The sequence below is a fragment of the Podarcis erhardii genome (assembly GCF_964252035.2).
Source record: "Podarcis erhardii genome assembly, chromosome: 2".
Lineage (NCBI taxonomy): Eukaryota > Metazoa > Chordata > Lepidosauria > Squamata > Lacertidae > Podarcis > Podarcis erhardii.
Genome location: NC_138498.1, coordinates 1,466,213 through 1,484,945, shown reverse-complemented (window position 1 = coordinate 1,484,945; position 18,733 = coordinate 1,466,213). Strand labels below are relative to the sequence as shown.

The following is an 18,733-nucleotide window of genomic DNA, read 5'->3' as shown; positions in this document are numbered from 1 at the left end:
AACTGGTTTTTCAGTGCCTGATTGATGCCCAGCTCAGCCTTTTGGTTGGTCTCTAAACCTATATAAACTCCTTTTGCCAGCTCAGCCTGCACTGAAGTTCTAGCTTCTGCTGCTTCAGTGACTCATGATCTTTTACTTCAGGGTCATTACTTCAGGGTCATCCTTTCTACATAGACATCATTAACCTACTCTCTCTGCTGCTTTCACTTTCTATCCACCCTTGCCTGGGTTATCTTCCTATCCTCGGGAACATAGGGAGCCAGCTTATACTGAGCCATGTCATTCATTCATTTAGCTCAGTGTTGACTACACTGGCTAGTAGTGGCTTTCCAGGATTTCTGGTAAGGTTCTCTCCCAGGATGCTGGGGATTGAACCTGAGACCTTCTACATGCAGAGCAGGTGCTATACCCATTGAGCTACAGGCTTTCCCCTTGAGCCTGAGTGCTACTTCACCAAGTGTTGGCTCCAGTTTTGGTGGGGGAACTGGTCAAGATGCCCTTGGTCCAGGCACCTCCCTGGGCCCACCTCCTTACCATTGTTCATCACTGCCCATTGTTTGGCCTTTCCCCCTAGGTCTGATTTGCACTTCCACCTATGTAGAAGAAGAGGGCAAGGCTGCTGCTCTCTCTCCTTGGTCTTGGCACAGCTCACATGCAGATAGATAAGTAGCAAAAGCAAGGAGGAGGAGGAGGAGGAGGAGGAGGAGGAGGAGGAGGAGGAGGAGGGCGGCAAAGGACCCCTAGGCAGAAGCTTGTGGGTCTCAACAGGTGCCCAACTATGCTGACCCAGCCTAAGGTCTAGTCCCATGAAACTGTTGTTCAGGTGGATTCTACTGATCCATCCATGTTGACATCAGTGGAACCACATTCCGTTCCCCATGGCTACATGGTAGCCAGACTCCTGATACTGGGTGTGATGGTCTTTGGCTTAAGAAAAAGAGGATCAGTCTGTTGAAGGCCAACATTCATGATAGCCTATTGGACCCATCATGCTCCAAGGCAAGATGTCTGCAAACAGGGGATGAACAAGAAGGAAAGGCCATAACTGCTTTGGAGCCTCCCAACCTTTTGGTTAGTCATAGTTAGGAACAGGATCCTAGATGAGTACACCTTTGGAAAGGCTATAGCTCAGTGGTACAACATCTGCTTTGCATGCAGAAGGTCCTGGGTACAATTCGGCTGCTCCAGGTAGAGCTGGGAGAGATCCCTGTCTGAAATTTGCTGGTCATTGTACACAGTACTAGGCTAGATGGAACAAGAGTTTGACGCTATCTAAGCTGGCAGCTTGCTGTGCTCCTCAGCAGTGCAGGGCTTACGTTCTTGATGATACTAGGTACTCTCATTATCTTTGCCCCTTCTTTCTTTCTTTCTTTCTTTCTTTCTTTCTTTCTTTCTTTCTTTCCCAGGTGCCTGGGAAAACATATTCCACTTGGATAGCCAGATATGGAGCCTGGCCTTTCAAAATAAGACTCTATTCCCACCTACCACACACACACACACACACACAGTGAAAAGCACTGTATATTTTTGCATGACTTTTTCACCCCAAGGTCACTTCTCATCACTATGCCTTGGGGCACAGCTAACGCTCCAGTTTTGTTGGCACATGCAACACATCCCTCTCCCCGACCCCCGCCACTCCATTAACATCTCAGTTCTCTGAACTCAGAAGGTTTTTTTAATTGTTTTGTGATATATTTACCTAAGAATCATATTTACTCAGTGCTCAAAGTGGAGTGGGGCAGTGGACCTAGTGCCCACCCCACAACTGGATTATTATCTTTTAATGCAACAAATAACTTATAGCCATGGCTTGAGGTAGATAATTCATATCTGCTTAGCAAAAGAGGAAGCAATAACCAAAATGTGAGGTTGCCCACACCTTTGCTCTTGCAATCCATCCACTTGCGTGCCATATTTTCACACCCCATATTTTCACACCTAATGGTATAAATATTGTTCTTAGCTCAAACATTTCCATTTCCCCCCTATCTCTTAGGGACACAAGAACTGCCTTACACCAAGTTAGGCAGTTAGGTGCACCTAGTTCAATACAGTTGACACTGACTACCAGCAGCTCTCCATCTTTGAAAGCAAAAGTCCTTCACAACCCTACTTGGATACACCAGGGATTGAACCTGACACCATTTGCATTTGGAAGATGGCCCTTTTCACCTCTGATAATTTCTACATGCTTTGCCTTTCTCTTTATAGAATTTGCTTTACTTTTAATTTAGCTTTCTTGCTTCAGAGAACTGGATTTCTCCCCCTTTTTTGTTCACCCCAATTTATTTGCTCTTTAACTCCCATTATTGTCTTTGCTTAGTGTTGATCTTTTTGTTCCACAATTCTTCTTGGAAACTGAGGCCAGCTATCCCTTCCCTAGGCATTGCCAGTAAGCACTGACTTCCTTCCACTGGATGTGCCCAAACCAAGCCTCCGCCCCTTGCCCCCTGCATAGCAATGCTGGCCTGGCATTGCCAGTCTAATTAGAATGGATGGAGCCTTTCTGACCTGCCAACATACTGGGTCATGGCTGCCATTTGCCACTGAGACCGCAGGAATGACCTCTGACCCAAGCTGACTGTAAGTGGGGCAGTTTCTGGCAGGTTGAGGTGGAGATGCAGCCATTGGGCAGATGTTCCACAGTATCAAGCCGTTAGGATTCTAATTAGCTCTCGTGTACAAACAAGCATTTAACAGGACACTTTAAGTCAAGGGGGCAAGATGGAAGCCTCTGAGGTTGAGATAACAACCTACACAATGATACTATTCAAAGAGGTTTTATAACCCCGACAGTAAGAGCTGTTTGACAGTGGAACAGACTCGCTTGGGAGGTTGTAGACTTTCCTTCATTGGAGGTTTTTAGCAGAGGTTGGATAGCCGTCTGTCATGGGTGCTTCTGTTGAGATTCCTGCATTGCAGGGGGCTGGACTAGAGGACCCTCGGGGTCCCTTCCAACTCTTCCATAGAATGATTCTATGTTTCTATCCAGCCTATGTCACTCTTCCACATTGGCACAAGCATAAAGCGTGGAAGACGTTTCCATTTTCAGTATTAAAAGCAGATTCATTCCACGTAAACATGGAAGTGGAAGCATCATGCCAAATGGTCCACCTTAAAGTATAGTGAGTACTTGAAAGATATCCACACATAATTTTTATCATCCCCCCAAAAAAAGTTCTGCTTTTTTGAATTGGAAAAATATGTATTAGGGAGCATAATGAGGTATGATACATGTTAGATCATAACATAAAGCTAATTTGTACACTTATATATACAGTCATACCTCATGTTGCATCCGCTTCATGTTGCGTCTTTTTGCGTTACGTCCCACAGCAACCCAGAAGTACTAGAATGGGTTACTTCCGGGTTTCGCCGCTCACGCATGTGCAGAATCACCAAATTGCGCCATGCGCCTGTGCAGACACAGCACTTTGAGTTGCGGGCATTTCACATTACGGACAGGCCTCCGGAACAGATCCCGTCCGTAACACGAGGTACCACTGTAATTGGTTAGCATTACAAAAAATATTTTTTAAAAGGCATCCAGTTCTTAATAGATGACGCCACTATTATTATTATTATTATTATTATGTCATCAGGATACAGTGGTACCTTGGTTTACATACGCTTCAGGTTACATACGCTTCAGGTTACAGACTCCACTAACCCAGAAATAGTACCTCAGATTAAGAACTTTGCTTCAGGATGAGAACAGAAATCATGCAGTGGCGGCGCAGCAGCAGCAGGGGGCCCATTAGCTAAAGTGGTGCTTCAGGTTAAGAACAGTTTCAGGTTAAGAACAGACCTCCAGAACAAATTAAGTACTTAACCCGAGGTACCACTGTATGTTCCTACCTTTTTCTACAGCAATTCTTGTTCTTTTTTAAAAAAAATTCATTAGTTTTATATAATTTTATACATTTCAACTTTAACCATTTCAAAACATTAAAATAAAAGGTTCTTTTAAACCATGGGTAGGCAAACTAAGGCCCAGGGGCTGGATCCGGCCCAATTGCCTTCTAAATCCAGCCCACAAATGGTCTGGGAATCAGCGTGTTTTTACATGAGTAGAATGTGTCCTTTTATTTAAAATGCATCTCTGGGTTATTTGTGGGGCATAAGAATTCTTTCTTTTTTTCAGAATATAGTCCGGCCCCCCACAAGGTCTGAGGGACAGTGGACCGGCCCCCTATGAAAAAGTTTGCTGACCCCTGTTTTAAACCTTTGGACTTCCCTCCCTCCATGGGTTCCATATTCAATGAAAAAATATTCTTTTTTTTCCCCTGCCTCTTTTACCGTTGTCTATCTGTTATATATCCATAGTTACCAAAGTTCATTTCACATTACAAGCGTCATTGTATCCCTGCCAATGATTTTAACCGTTTAGAGTCTTTTAGGGATATTAAAAATTTTCTCCAGTCTTTTGGAATACATGACCTTCCTGGTTTCTGATCTTTCCCTCCAGTCTCGCCATCTCTGCATCTCCATCCACTTAGTCTGCCATTCTTCCCTGGAGGGCACTCCTCCCTCCTTCCATATCTGGGCTAGAAGCATTCTTGCTGCTGTCGTTGCATACATATAAAGTCTTTTGTCTTCTCTTCTCCTATTACACCTAACAAAAAGGCTTCTGGTTTTTTTAACAAACGTTTTCTTAAACATTTTCTTTAACTCATTATATATCATTTCCCAGAAAGCTATTACCACTCCGCCAGACCACCACATATGGTAGAAGGTACCCTCTTTCCCTTTACATTTCCAACACAGATTTGAACTGGTTCTATACATTTTTGCAATTTTACTCAGTGTTAGATAGCAATGGTACATCATTCTCATATAGCTTTCCTTCAATGAACAGCATGCAGTAAATTTTAAATCTTTTCCCATAATGAAAATTGGATATTATTATGTCCAAATTCTCTTGCCCAGTGAATCATCACTGCCTTAACTTCTTCGTCTTTTGTATACCATTCTAAAAGTAATTTGTAAATTTTTGAAAGTACTTTCAGGTTATTTTCCAACAGATCTCTCTGTAACAAAACCTTTTTCTTATCAACTTTAAAAACATTGTTTAATTGATGGTACTGTAACCAATCTGTTAGTTATCTCTTATGTCTTCAATTTTTTTCAATTTTAGTTCGTCTTCTGCTTCTCTTAACAAATCTTTATAGGTGGCCCACTCCCCTCTCATCTTCAATTTTTTAAACGAAATTGCTTCCAATAGAGAGAGCCACCATGTCAGGCTTCGGGAGCAGCTTTCTTCTCACTTTGACCTTAGATAAGCAATGCAAGAGAAAGCAGTCTCTTAACAGCAACAGAAATGTTTAATGAATGCAGCAAAAGAACAAACAACCATTCTCGCAATGTAGGTGCTCCCAATTGAGTTCCTCCCACTTTCCTCTAGTCACTTCCGTCTTCCCATTTCCTATTTACTCAAACTCTCAACCAATTAGCCTTCTGCGAAGTTAGCTTATCTAATCTCCTAGCCCTGGGACTAAGAAACTGTATATCCTCCAGTGAGGGAGATTTGGTTAACTCTCTCTCCTTCTGTTCTGCCTCTTTTGTTCGCCTCCCAATTCTGCCCAACTCCCATCCTCCAAACTGTGTCCCTCAGCAAACCATTGTTCCAGGTCAGTACTACTCTCCTGCTTCTGTGGAGCCCCAGGATCCTGGTTCTGAGCAGGGGGAGAGGGGGGTTCCCACCACTCATCAGAGTAGTACTCCCCGATCCCTGACACACCATGGTGTTCTCCGCTCCAATAGATTTTTGTATCTATCCTATACCTCATAGATTGTTTTTCTTACCAGGCGGTCCAAGAATCCGTTATGCACTCTTGTTTTTCCATACCATAAATATGTGTGCCACCCAAATCTATTAACTTGTCCTTCCAGATCCAACAGATCTGTTTCTTTTAACAAAATCCAATCCCAAAGCCAGCAAAGGCAGGATGCTTCATAATATAACTTCAGATCTGGCAAGGACTCTCCCACACTTTTTCTGTGATCTGATGTAACAATTATTTTCATTGTACTGTCATATTTTTAACCAACATTTTGGTTTTTGTCTTATTAAGTTTAAAACCAGCAACTTGTCCAAACTCCTGAATCCTTTCTAGTGCCTTTGGTACACTAGTCAAAGGTTCTCCAAATGTTATTACAAGATCATCCACAAAGGCTTTCAATTTATATTCTCTGTTCCCCTTTCACTCCTTCACTTTTCCTTTCACTCCTTCTTCTGCTCTTAAAGTTCTTGTAAGGACTTCTAGGACTAAAATAAACAATAATGGTGACGGGGACAACCCTGTCTAGTTCCTTTAGTAATATCACATTTTTCAGTCAGTACATTATTAACAATCAGCATGGCTTTCTGCTCAGACTATATAGCGCCTATTCCTTTAAGAAATGATCCTCCAAATTCCATCGTTTCCATAGTCTTTTTCATAAAAGTCCATGAGATATTGTCAAAGGCCTTCTCCGCATCAATAAACATCAAAGCTGCTTGCTTGTCATTCCTGGCCTCCAGATATTCTACTATGTCTATTATATTCCTTATGTTGTCTTTCATATGTTGGTCAGGAAGAAAGCCCGCTTGATCTTGGTGGATTATATCATTTAATACAGTTTTTAGTCTTTGCTAAGATATTAGCATAAAGTTTATAATCATTATTTAAGAGCGAGATCGGCTTATAGTTTTTGACTGAAAGTAAATTACAGAAATTCTTTGGCAGTTGGTATGTTCATTTGTCTCCAGGTTTTGGTGTCTGTGACTCCTGCAGCAGTAGCCATCTTAGAATTCCATTCCTTATCTTTAAATAGATAGTCTTTCATCAACATATGCCAAAAGAAATGAACATTGCAGTGTATCACTCCCTTTAATAGGAAACACAGGCGCTGGGTGCCAGCAGAATTGGAGCCAAAATGAAGCAACTAAGAAGCAAGAAGGAAGTATTAGAGTTTTCTGCCTCCACAGTCTGAATACCAGTGGCTAGGAATTAACTGGTGGGGAGAGCACGGTTGCCCTGTGTCCTATGTGTGGGCTTCCAATGGACAATGGTCAGCCACTGTGAGAACAGGATGCTGGACTAGGTGGGCCATTGGCCTGATCCAGCTGGGCTCTTTGGGTGTTCTTATGAATGCTTGGGGGAATCCATCTGAAAGTGTTTAGACAACCCTCCTCCAGCAAACAAACAAACCCCACAACAGCAAGCCATCCCAGTCTTAATATAGTGCTTGTCAGATAGAAACAAAAGGCTAAAAAAGGAGGGGGGGGGAGAAGTATTGTGGACAAGGGCATGGCTGCCTGGACCCCTGAACAAAGAACACCACCTATTGAGAAGTCAGCAGAATACGCTGCAGCACTGGGCTGCTGGTCCTGCTTTTTTCTGATTATGACTTATTTTTTGTACATTTATTCAAGCGTTCATATCTCTTCTAAAATCCACTAAACCTAATACACTTAATATCCTTATTTCTTTAATTCTGTTTTCTTTATATTATAACTTAGTTTTCTTTTTAACATGTATAAAAAATAAATCATTCCCAAACAATTCTAAACCATACAGCTTTCATTGCTTGCTTACATTGCAGGCAGTTTCATTTCTCCAGTGTCTTTTTAGTGCATGGCCAGAAATGTGGGCAGACATGCTCCAGTTTTTTTTCCCATTGTTATGCTCTCTGTTTGCCCTGGGCAAGGGGGAATCACTAAATTGTTTAGAAAATAGACTACTGTTTCTGGGGTTGGCAGAGTGAATGGGTCAGCTTATCCCTTTGCCCCTCCAGCATTGTGTGGTATCTGAGAGGAAAGAAAGTTGACTGAAATTTCTACTCAGTTTATTCCATTTCTCATCGTTTTATGTTGTCAGCTATTGTGCCATCCATTCCTTTTGAGAGCACACGTGTATAGCCAGAGAGTCCTTTTTTTCCACCCAAGAATAGGTCTTTCTTTTAAAGCAATTAATAATAATTATTATATTTTCCTGCATTCTCCCCCCCCAAAAAAAAACTATCCTGTTGTTCACTCTTGTCCTCTTCCTGAGCTCATTTTTTAGGGCCCAGCACTTCCACAGGTTACACACCATTTTCACTAGGAATCATAGAACTGTAGAGTTGGAAGGGACCCCAAGGATCATCTAGTCCAACCCGCTGCAGCGCAGGAATCTCAGCCAAAGCACCCATGACAGATGGCCATCAAGCCTCTGCTTAAAAGACTCCAAGGAAGGAGAACCCACCACCTCCAAGGGAGACTGTTCCACTGTAGGAATGTGGGAATTTAGGAAGCAGCGTTATACACAGTCAGACCAGTTGACCCATCTAGCTCAATATTGTCTACAGTACGCTGACAGGCAGTGGCTCTTCATGGTGGACAGCAGCCTTTTCCACAGCCCTACCTGGAGATGCCAGGGATTGAACCAGGGACCTTCTGCTAGTAAAGCTTGTGTTCCACGCACAAGCGATGTCCCTGCTGGCTACTAATAGTCAAAGTGATGCAGAACAAACACTTCAAATGTGCCATTATGAATGCTAGCCTGGATCCTTTCGCCCATTATCTGTCTCTGTCCTATATCAAGTGGAGACTGGAGCACTTATGCCCAGGTCGATACACTGCCTGGTAGATGGGTCAGCCTGCTTCTTGGGAAAATAGGCTTGAGTGCTTCTTCACAAGTGCACCCATCCTGGGCTAGGCGTGGCAGCTGCCGGCTGAATGCTCAACCTCTCCCAGAGCAAACCAGCAACTAACTACATGTCCTTATGCACAAGGAGCAAAGATCTTCACTTTGAGTGCAGGCTCCCAAATATCACAAGGAAGCTGCTGTATACCAGGTCATCCTCTTATATCCATCTGGTTCAGTATTCTCTATTCTGGCTGGCAGCAGCTGCCCAGCAGCACAGGCAGTGGTTTTTCACATTAACTGCTTTTGGATCTTTTTCTTAAAGTGGATATGCCAATGGGTTGGACATGGGACCATCATATGCTCTGCTGAGCTATAGTAAGTGTCAGAGCCTGGCTTCTCATATCTTGAATCAGATCTGGACTGAGTATTCAGCTCCAGGGTATCTGGAATGCAGCCAGCGGGAGATACTGAATGCATACACTTCTGGATAATAGGCTAGGCTAGGCTGCTGCCTGAGACCATGAAGCTCCTGGTTCAAGACCCATCTGCCTTTATTGTATTTTGGGTTTGGTATTACCTTCCTGAGAACAAAAACAGATATGGAAGAGTGGCATTAATTGGGGACGTGACATCGGATGGGAGAACCAGGTAATGTTGGTATTTGGGGGTGGGGTAATGCTAGCCTGGACACCCACTTGCCATAAACAGAAGCACCCTGAGATCAGGTAGAGTAGGGCCTACTTTGCCAATGTTAGCATTTGATGTTGGGGGTCGCTAATACAAAAATAGGATACTGTTCTGCTCTTTAAAGGGTTCCCACCTTACTTTTTGCAGCTTCTCAATAAGAACAAAATTAAAATCAGTTAATAAAGGGGCAATTTATGCATTCAAAAGAGTCAAGTGTTAAAGCTTTTCCTGGACTGCACCATGTTAGGCTGCAACTGGGGGGGGCAGTCACAAATTTTAAGTTTCCTCGAACAAAAGCCTGGCCGGGAGGGCGGGGGGCTTGCTGTCCCTTGGCAAAGAGTTACCAGACTCTGGTGCCATATGCTGCATACCAAGGCCAGCAGGGTAGGAGGAAGCACCCAGCATAGCCTTCTTCCTTGCATATTGGTGTGTGTGTGTGTGTGTGTGTGTGTGTGTGTGTGTATTCTGGATTGTTACCGGAAAAATCTGAGGGCTCCCTTGGACAAAAAGTAAAGACACCAACCAGAGTAAATTGGAGCAAATCAGCAGCCTGTAGGCTTGGCCTTTATTGAACTGTTGCAACAGGGTGCTCCCCTCACTTGCAGGTGAGAGAAAAGACACAGAAAAATGGTGTGCAAGACCTTATAAAAACTTTTGAAATTCCCCTCCTCTAGGTCAAGCCCACCCCCAGAAACATCATGCATACATTACAGAAAGGAGGGGTTGAGGGAGGAGTTGCAGTGGTAACCTGAGTGTCCTGTCACCTGGCTGGTTCCCTTCTCTCCCCCTCCCCATGAGTCACTTCCAGGAGACAAAGGGGAGTTTGCAGTTTCCTGCCCCCAGAGGGAAGATCTGATCAGTGTCCTTTGTTTCAGTCCATGCTGAATCCATTCCCATATGCAAGTTCTTTGTGATCTTGATTGTCTTCTGTCTAGGACCATCAGGGTTGGCATAGCAACTGGGCAGGGCTCCTGTAGATGTGCTGGGATGGTGAAGGGATTATGGCTGCCCTGTATCAGACCTTCCCCATTTTGTAGTCCTTCCTTCATGGAGTAAAATAAAAATGGAACAGTGCAAATCCGATGTATGGTTGATTTTCTTATGAATTTATAACAGAAGTGTGGCGTATGTAGTGTGTGAGTGTGAGTGTGTGTGAAGTTTGTACAAACAGAATGATTGGGGTGGGGGGTTCCTGCTACAGGATCAGGGCTGACCTATAAGCAGCTATCATATGGGAGCTGAGGAATGCAGTAAAGCCAGAGAGACCTTGTTGCTCAGGCCCAAATGGGAGGCATTTGATAGTCCTTCCTGCCTAGGAGCACCCCATTAGCCAGGGTGGGGCCAGACCAAAGCTTGAGTACTCCAACCACCCCCAAAAGTTGTTCCAAGCTGCAGTTCCAGAAGCTCACCACGTGGGGATGCTGCAAACAGAACACAGAACACAGGGAAGCATTCAAAATATTGCACACAGTTTCCTCCATCCTCAAGTGCAGATTTAAGTAATTGCAGGGAAAGCTTCACCACTTGAACCAGCTGAAATTTAAGAGAGAGAAAAGCTCTAAGAGTGATGTAAGGAGAGCCCACACAAGGCTTGCTCTATCTGTTTTTATTTCAAGCAACGGTTCCATCTTTAGTGATCCTTGCCAGGGCTCAGTAGCTGTCAAAGGGCCTGTTATCCCAAGGAGGTCAGGGGCCTTTTGAGAGAATTATGTTTGCTCCACCAACCTGCCCCAGATTAAGACGGTCCATGGAGAGTGTCTCAGTCTACGGAACTAACAAAACCCTGGAGCCAGCACTGTTCATTAAGTGTAGCAGTTGATATCTGGTTGTTTGTATACACACACACACACACACACACACACACACACACCATATTTTGCGTCAGCAACAACCCAAGATTTCCCAGCTAATTTTCATGTTCTGTTTCTTATGCTATCCTCTGCATCTTCCAACACATCTTCTGTGCTGCCTGCTTCACGGCAGTGCATGCACCCCCACCATATTTATTGCCCTCATTCTTTTCAGCATTCCAACCCTCCCTCACCATTTTTTTCATTTGGAGCCCTCTTCTCCTTGCTTTATGTGCAAATGTCAGCAAGCTCAGCCATTTCCCCCGCCTTCTCCACATCACCTACACTTTCTCTTCCAAAGGTTCCACCTTCCTTGCTGCTGTTCGTTCATGACCCCCCCCTCTCTTTCACAAACACACTTTCACTCTCAGCCAGGGTCATAAAAAATGCAGCAGCAATTTCACTCCCACCTTTAAGTCTCTCAGCTTGCCATCAGCTGCACACAGCTGGCCCTCCCCAGCAAGTAAGATCTGGCCTTTAAAGTTCAGAGAGCCCAGAAGATGACGCAAGGATTGCCAAAGGCCAGCAGCACTGGCACCTGCATTGTGTCTCACCTTTGGATGTCGACCTGCTTGACCTGTGAAGGCATTCACCAGCATGAGGCTTTCTGTGCAGTGTCTTAAGATGCTGCAGGTGGGCAGGCTTGTCAGGCAGGAAGCCCGGCTCCATTTCCACCTGGTCCTTCCACCAAGGTGACCCATCTCATATTCAATGGTTATAAGAAAGAGAGAGATTAAGAGAGAGAGATGCTTCTCTACATTGCCCACTCTGTGGAGGAAGGGCTGTGGCCTAGAAGCAGAACATCTGCCGTGCACCTTGCAGGTTCCAGGTCCCAGGTTCAGTCCCCCATGGCATCTCCAGGTAGGGCTGGGAATGCCTGAAACCCTGCCGAAGCCTGCTGCCAGTCAGTGTAGACAATGCTGAGCTACATGGACAATGCTTTGACTCAGTGCAAGGAAGATTCCTAGGTTCCTATTCATATTTTCACAGACCTCTTTTAATTCCCAATGCCAATGCTTCTCTAGCTATTATGTTCTGCCACTACTGGCAGCCTGTGCCAGGCAATGATTTCTTGAGCTGGTGAAAGTTCACTTCTCCAGCCCATCATACCTTTTGTTCTGTTGAAAGTGGACAGGGAAAGTGGTAACATTTGTGGGCTGAGGAAAAATATGGGGTGTCATCCTGGATTTCAGGTTTATATACTCAGGGTGGGGCTGAGGATTGGAAACCGTCAGTAAATCATGTAATTAGCACTAATTAAGTAAGAGCTATAGCTCAGCTGCAGAACCCCTGCTTGACATCTGCAAGTGGGACTGGGAAAGACCACCCTCTAAAATCCTGGAGAGCCACTGCCAGAGTAGGCAGTGCTATACTAGATGGAGCAACTGTCTAATTCAATACAAGACCAACTTTTGTAAGTCGTGACTTCTTGCCTTCCTTCCTAAAAAAGTCATTTGACTTTCAGGAGGGTTCCTAGCAAACCTACACTGGCAGTCCAAGGGCTTTTGAAACAATATTTCAAAGAATCCCAAAGGATTCTCTGATGTGCAGTTATTGCTATCATGCTCATGCCCTGCTTCTGGGCTTCCCGTAGGCCTCTGGTTAGCTGCTGTGAGAACAGCATGCTGGGTTAGATAAGCCTTTTCTTATGTTCCTGTGGCTCCTGCCACACATTCTCAAAATGGGTCTGTAAGAAAGTCTCTTCCTAGCCTCTCACTAGGACTTTTATCACCCAAAGATCACCCACCTTCAAGAGGGGCTCCCCCTGTACTCTTTGGAATCATGGAGCATTCCACCGGCAGAATTTTGGGATCTGCCCTGCAAGTTCTCGCTTCACCACAAGGACATCTGACTGAAGAAGGAAACTGCTGGGAGACTCACACTGCAGGCCAGAGTCCTCTTACTCTTGGCAAGCATGTGATTCCAGAGAGCCAATTCCATGGTGCTGCCTGTTTATAAACTCTAAGTTCTGCTGCACTCTCTTAGAACCAAAGTGGATATGTCACACTGCACTTCTGATTTTCTGTGGGTTTTTGTACTTTTCCTGCACCCTCCTTTCTCTCTCTCTTTTTTTTACTAGTTTGTAGCCCCTTGTGGTTGCTTTGAAAGTTGGGGATGCTCTGGGAAACAGTATTTCTCCCTTAGCCCTTTTCCTAATGTAAATATTCCTTCCTCTTTCTAAAGCGGCTGCTGTTGGCTACATACAGCAAGAAGGAAGAAAGGCAGGTATGGCACCTGAGAGGGCAATGGAGGAAAGTGTGAAAAGACCTCCATAAGCTGCATCTAGAGTGGTTCTCAGCCTGGCCACTACATTCTTGTGAGAAGCCTCTCGGCTGTGTATGCCTCCAGTCATCTGACCCCTCTGCTCCAGATACTTGCCACCTCTCATCCTGGCAGGGGTGGGGAACTGAGCCTTATCAGTACTAGAACCAGCTTGTTTACTACCCATGTTAGCTATGTCCTACTTCCAGCATCAGATGGAGTATTGCTGAGAATGGCGAGAACAGTACCATTGCATTCAGATTCTGCTTCTGGGCTTCCCATGGGATACTGGACTTGGTGAGCTTCCGACCTGTCCAGCAGAGCTATTCTGTTATGTTTAGAGTGTGTATGGTGTAGCTCTTGGTGGCATGGAGCATCTGTCCACAGGAGGAAGCTTGCTTTCTCTTGGTAAACATCTACAAGATTCCCATACCAAACCTTTGTAATGGGCTGGGTTCCCCCCTCCTTCAAACTGTGGGTGCAGTTTTCCTTGCTTAGGTCTTGCTCACTATCCCAAATAATGAGGGGTGTTATTTCGGGCTGTTGTGAGGAATTAGGTAGTGTTTTTAAAGTGCTTGGAATGAACCAGAGTTAGCATAAGCATTATTATTGATTTTGAATCTGGGAGGCAAAATATGCCTTGTGCACATTTATGACTCCCTAACCATATTCCAGGAGTTCTGTCATCATTAAGAGGCCTGTGGTCAACAAGATAGGAAGCCTTTGATCTTCATTAGGGGAAGGGGAAAGAGAGCAAGGCAGTGCTTGAATGGAAAGAGAAACTAGCTGATGATATACTACTGTTTTGTAGCACACAAATTTAGGGATGTTGTCAGCCCCTGGCATCTCCAGGCAGTTGCCGAAGCCCCAGAAAGGTGCACTACTGACATATTCCTAGGCTTCCAGGCACCATTTCTGTTTTCAACTGTGTCTTGGAAGATGACTCATCTTCTTGGCTATTTTGAGGTGAAATGGCCATTGCCACAAAAACTCATTTCCCACTCCCACACAATGGCCCAGATGTTGTGTCAACTTCCTCTCACATCCCCCCTGGGACCCAATATAGCAAGGAAGACTCAGAGGAGAGCAAGGTACAGGCTGGTTCACCCAAGGAAGATCTATTAGTACCTTCTCCCATGGCCTCCCTGCCAGAAGAAGGATCCCTTTCTTTCATCTCAGGAGTCATCAACAGCACTTCCTCAGCCTTGCAGAAGCCAGAGGATACAAAATCAAGCAAGAGCCTTTTTAAAAACAGAGCCAGCTCCTACAAGAAGGTGAGATCTTTTCAGGGTAGGACAAGGCTTCTGCTCTTTGCTGAGATGACATCATACAGTAGATGCTATAGGAGGCAATAGGGCCACTATGAGCTGCCCATGGTCGTGACTTCCCTGACCCTTGCTTAAAGAGATGTGGCCTGACTCTATCCCAGAGGTTGGCAACCTAAGGCCCATGGGCTGGAAGCGGCCCATGACCTGCCCCCAAACCGAGCCGCCCACTCGGCAAGTCCCCGCACGCTGCACTAAACCAGCGCAGCACAGGGACTCTCTTCCACTGCTCTGGAAATGGCTTCTGCGCATGCCCAGTTGCCAGAAATCATGTCTGCGCATGTCCTCTGCACCAGAAATTGCTTCTGCGCAGGTGCGATTTCCAGCATCTGGGCAGGTGCAGACGCGATTTCTGGCGTTGCGTTGTGCCGGTCCGGCCCATGGAGGATCTCCGCGGGAGTGATCCGGCCCATGCCCGGTAAGCCTTTCCAACCCCTGACTCTATCCCTTTCTTCTGAGAGCCTACAGAACAGGATGAAGGGAGGAATGGCTACTGCTACCTAAATACTTTATAGTGGTGACAGTTACTCACCTCCACCAGTGTCCTTCTAGGAGGCAGGGTGCTGACTGGAGCTGCAAGCACCAACAAATAACTCCTTCCCCCTTGAATCCTAGGGTTGGGGTCTACCATTGTAGGTAAGGAAGCCCATTGAACAGCACTTTGCTGAGAACCTTCTCAGTCAGTAGAGCATGAGATTATTAATCTCAGGGTTGTGGGTTCGAGCCCCACATTGGGCAAAAGATTCCTGCATTGCAAGGGGTTGGGTTAGATGGTCCTCATGGTCCCTTCCAACTCTACACTTCTATGATTCTGTGATTATCATATGCATGACTATTCCACAGGTGAGTTTTGCCTAGATCCAGGGATTCCCATTTGTAGTCCACACTTCGTCTGAAGAACTCAGGATTATCTTATTATAGACTCACAGAATCCCATGCAGATGGTTAGGTTGAAAGAGCCAGTGATTGTCACTGCTGAGCACAGAACAGAGAAGCCAAGCCTCCACTCTTCACTTAAGACTGCCTATCCATTGTGAGGTAGACTTCCATATTCAGGCAAGGACTTTTTGTATCTTATTGCCTTTTTCAGCAGTCCTGCTTTATGGCACTGCATTTCCTCAATTACAGCAGTTTGCTACAGTTTTATTTTGTGTTCTATGTATACACTTCTTTTAGGCAGGAATTAGCTGCTGAATCATAATTCAGTCAATGAACATGAACAAGGATGAATCTGAGATGCGCTGACAAAAATTAGTATTCTGCAGGGCTTTTTTTTTTCCAGCCAACACTCCATTCTGGCACCTCTCAGGTGGGTGTCATTGCCATTCTAAGAGAACAAGTTCTGGCACCTCTTTTTCTGGATTTTTGTGTTTCATCAAACATGATGTTTTACCTTGGATCTTTCTCTAGTTTGAACTAGAAAATAACATGTCTGAGAGATTTCATGGATCACATTGCAAAATAGGATGCAAAATGGAGATCACCTTTTCTGCAGTGGTGTCTAGTAAGTGGAAGGTCCTGGGAGGTCAGATTGTCTCCCTCATTTTTTGTATTCTGCCATTGATTGAAAATTTTCTTGCTTTAGCCAGCTGTCTGATCACTGCTGCTTACATTTCCTTGGGAATACTTGTAGAATTCTAATACTGTCTAACTCTCTGTTGGTTGTTACTTTGTCAATGTTTTAATCTGCTCTTTTGATATTTTCCTGTTGTTGTTCTGATTGGAGAATTGATACTAAATAAACTTGGCGTTAAACCTTCAAAGAATTGTGTCATAAACAATCAAAACAAGTCTCTGTGCCTTTGAGTGCTCAAGGGAAATATCACATGATGAAGAACGGTGTCCTGAAAATGCCCACAAGCTCTCATTCCAACATCATTCCTCTTCCCTCCCCCTCCCCATTTCCTTTTCTGCCATGTCTTCTAGATTGCAAGCCTGAAAGCAGGAGCTGCATTATTATTTATTGATTTGTAGGCCATTCTGGAAGCCTTTCCATCTGTAAAGTCAGCAATAAATGATTTAAATAAAAATCAATAAATTCTTTAATCTTCAAGCTAGATATGACATTAGTTCATGTGCTTGCTTTTTTCAATAAATGTTCTTTCCTTGAGCACAGAATTGCTTCCTGGAAATTCATACCAGATTTCATTCTTGATATCTCAATGTTATGAACTAATGCTACACAGGCAAGTAGGTGAATTAAACCAAAAGGTCTCACTTATCTCAGCCAGTTAGTTTCTGGGTAATTGCAGGAATTTATCAGATGCTTTGCTGCTCTCAGGGACGTGGGTGTTAAACCACAGAGCCTAGGACTTGCCGATCAGAAGGTCGGCGGTTTGAATCCCCACGACGGGGTGAGCTCCCGTTGCTCGGTCCCTGCTCCTGCCAACCTAGCAGTTCGAAAGCACGTCCAAGTGCATGTAGATAAATAGGTATCGCTCCGGTGGGAAGGTAAATGGCATTTCTGTGCGCTGCTCTGGTTTGCCAGAAGCGGCTTAGTCCTGCTGGCCACATGACCCAGAAGCTGGACGCCGGCTCCCTCGGCCAGTAAAGTGAGATGAGCGCCGCAGCCCCAGAGTCGGCCACGACTGGACCTAACGGTCAGGGGTCCCTTGACCTTGACCTTTGCTGCTCTCACATGGCATAGTGTGAAAAGAGGGGTGCTCCTAAGGTCCTGCAGCCCTTGCATGGTAGCAGAATGCCAATGACTGGCTTGCTAGGGTAGGAATGGGAAACCTGCTGCTCTCCAGCTGCTGTATTCCAACTCCCTTCAGCCCCAGCCAGCATGGCCAATTGCCAGAGATGGTCATTATGGGATGTTGTATACCAGCATCATCTGGAGGGCCACAGGTTCCAAAGCCCTTTGCTAGTGTCCTTTTATTTCCCCTCTGATTTGTCATTTCCCCACCGGCAGGAACTAAAGGACAAAATGGCAGAGCTGATGCCACTTATCCCTGTGCTGGACCAGTACAAGTCAGATACCCGCACCATCATGCAGCTGAAAGAAGAAGTGAGGAACCTTTCGGGCAGCTTGCTGCAGATCCAGGAAGAGATGGGAGCCTATGATTACGAGGAGCTCCAACAGCGTGTGCTGGTCCTGGAAGCTCGCTTGCATGCTTGCATGCAGAAGCTAGGTGGGTACTTTTGTGGGTCCTCTTCTCTCTTCCTCTGTGGACTTATTCACAAGCCACCCTCTAAGTGAGGTGGTAGATGTATTCAATCCTCTTTTTGCCTGTTATTGCAGAGTTTGGGAACTTGGGCTCCTGCAGACATTGTTGGACTAAATCTGACCATTGCCTAAGTTGGCTGGGGTGATGGTGGGTGAAAGCCAACAACCTCTGAAGACCAACAGGGTCTTCATCCTTGCTCAGGAGCAGTGTTCTTCAACCTCAAGGATGGGGATGATGGATGAGGATGAGGATGGGGATGGGGATGATGGGAGCTTTAGTTCAACAACTTCCAGGGAGTTCAGGCTGAGGAACAATGTTCTAGTACCTTTGCCACTCTGGAAGAGCTGTCCCCAACCCTGCCATAGAATTGCTCTTGTTTGTAAGACAAAGGATAGTTGTTGCTCATGCTTCCTGTTGTGGCTAAGAAAGAAATGGCAGCTTAGATTGTCTCAGCAAGAGAGTAGTGGCCATTTTAATCTTTTCCATGTCAATATGTCTGAAGAACTTTCCCTGCTAGTTTAGGCAAAATGTCTGCCTGGTCCAGCACCCTCTTTCTAACAGTAGCCAATCAGGTGCTTCTGTAAAACTTTCAAACATGGGATGAGGACAATAGCTCCCTGCTTTCCTTCGTATTCAGCATCTAGTTCTCAGAGGCATACTATTCCTGAAAATGGAGGCTCCATTGTCTGTTGATAGAACTTTCCCATACCATCTTGCCAATGAGGAGCCACTGTCCAAGTCAAAGATTGAAGGGTGAAAGTACTTCTCCCCTGCCATATCTGCATTGCAGTCTGCATGTAAAAGTCCCTCACAGAACTGAGTGT

At 45.1% G+C, this 18,733-nt stretch overlaps 1 protein-coding gene across 4 annotated transcripts in view; it reads left to right on the top strand.

Annotated features, from left to right (window-relative positions):
• OLFM2 (olfactomedin 2) overlaps nt 1-18,733 on the top strand; it is a 217,498-nt gene that overhangs the window by 182,159 nt on the left and 16,606 nt on the right. For all 4 annotated transcript variants that reach the window (XM_081851764.1, XM_081851762.1, XM_081851763.1 and 1 more), the window contains exon 4: nt 17,654-17,873. In XM_081851764.1, coding sequence (XP_081707890.1) covers nt 17,654-17,873 — 220 coding nt within the window. The remainder of the gene's footprint in view (nt 1-17,653; nt 17,874-18,733) is intronic.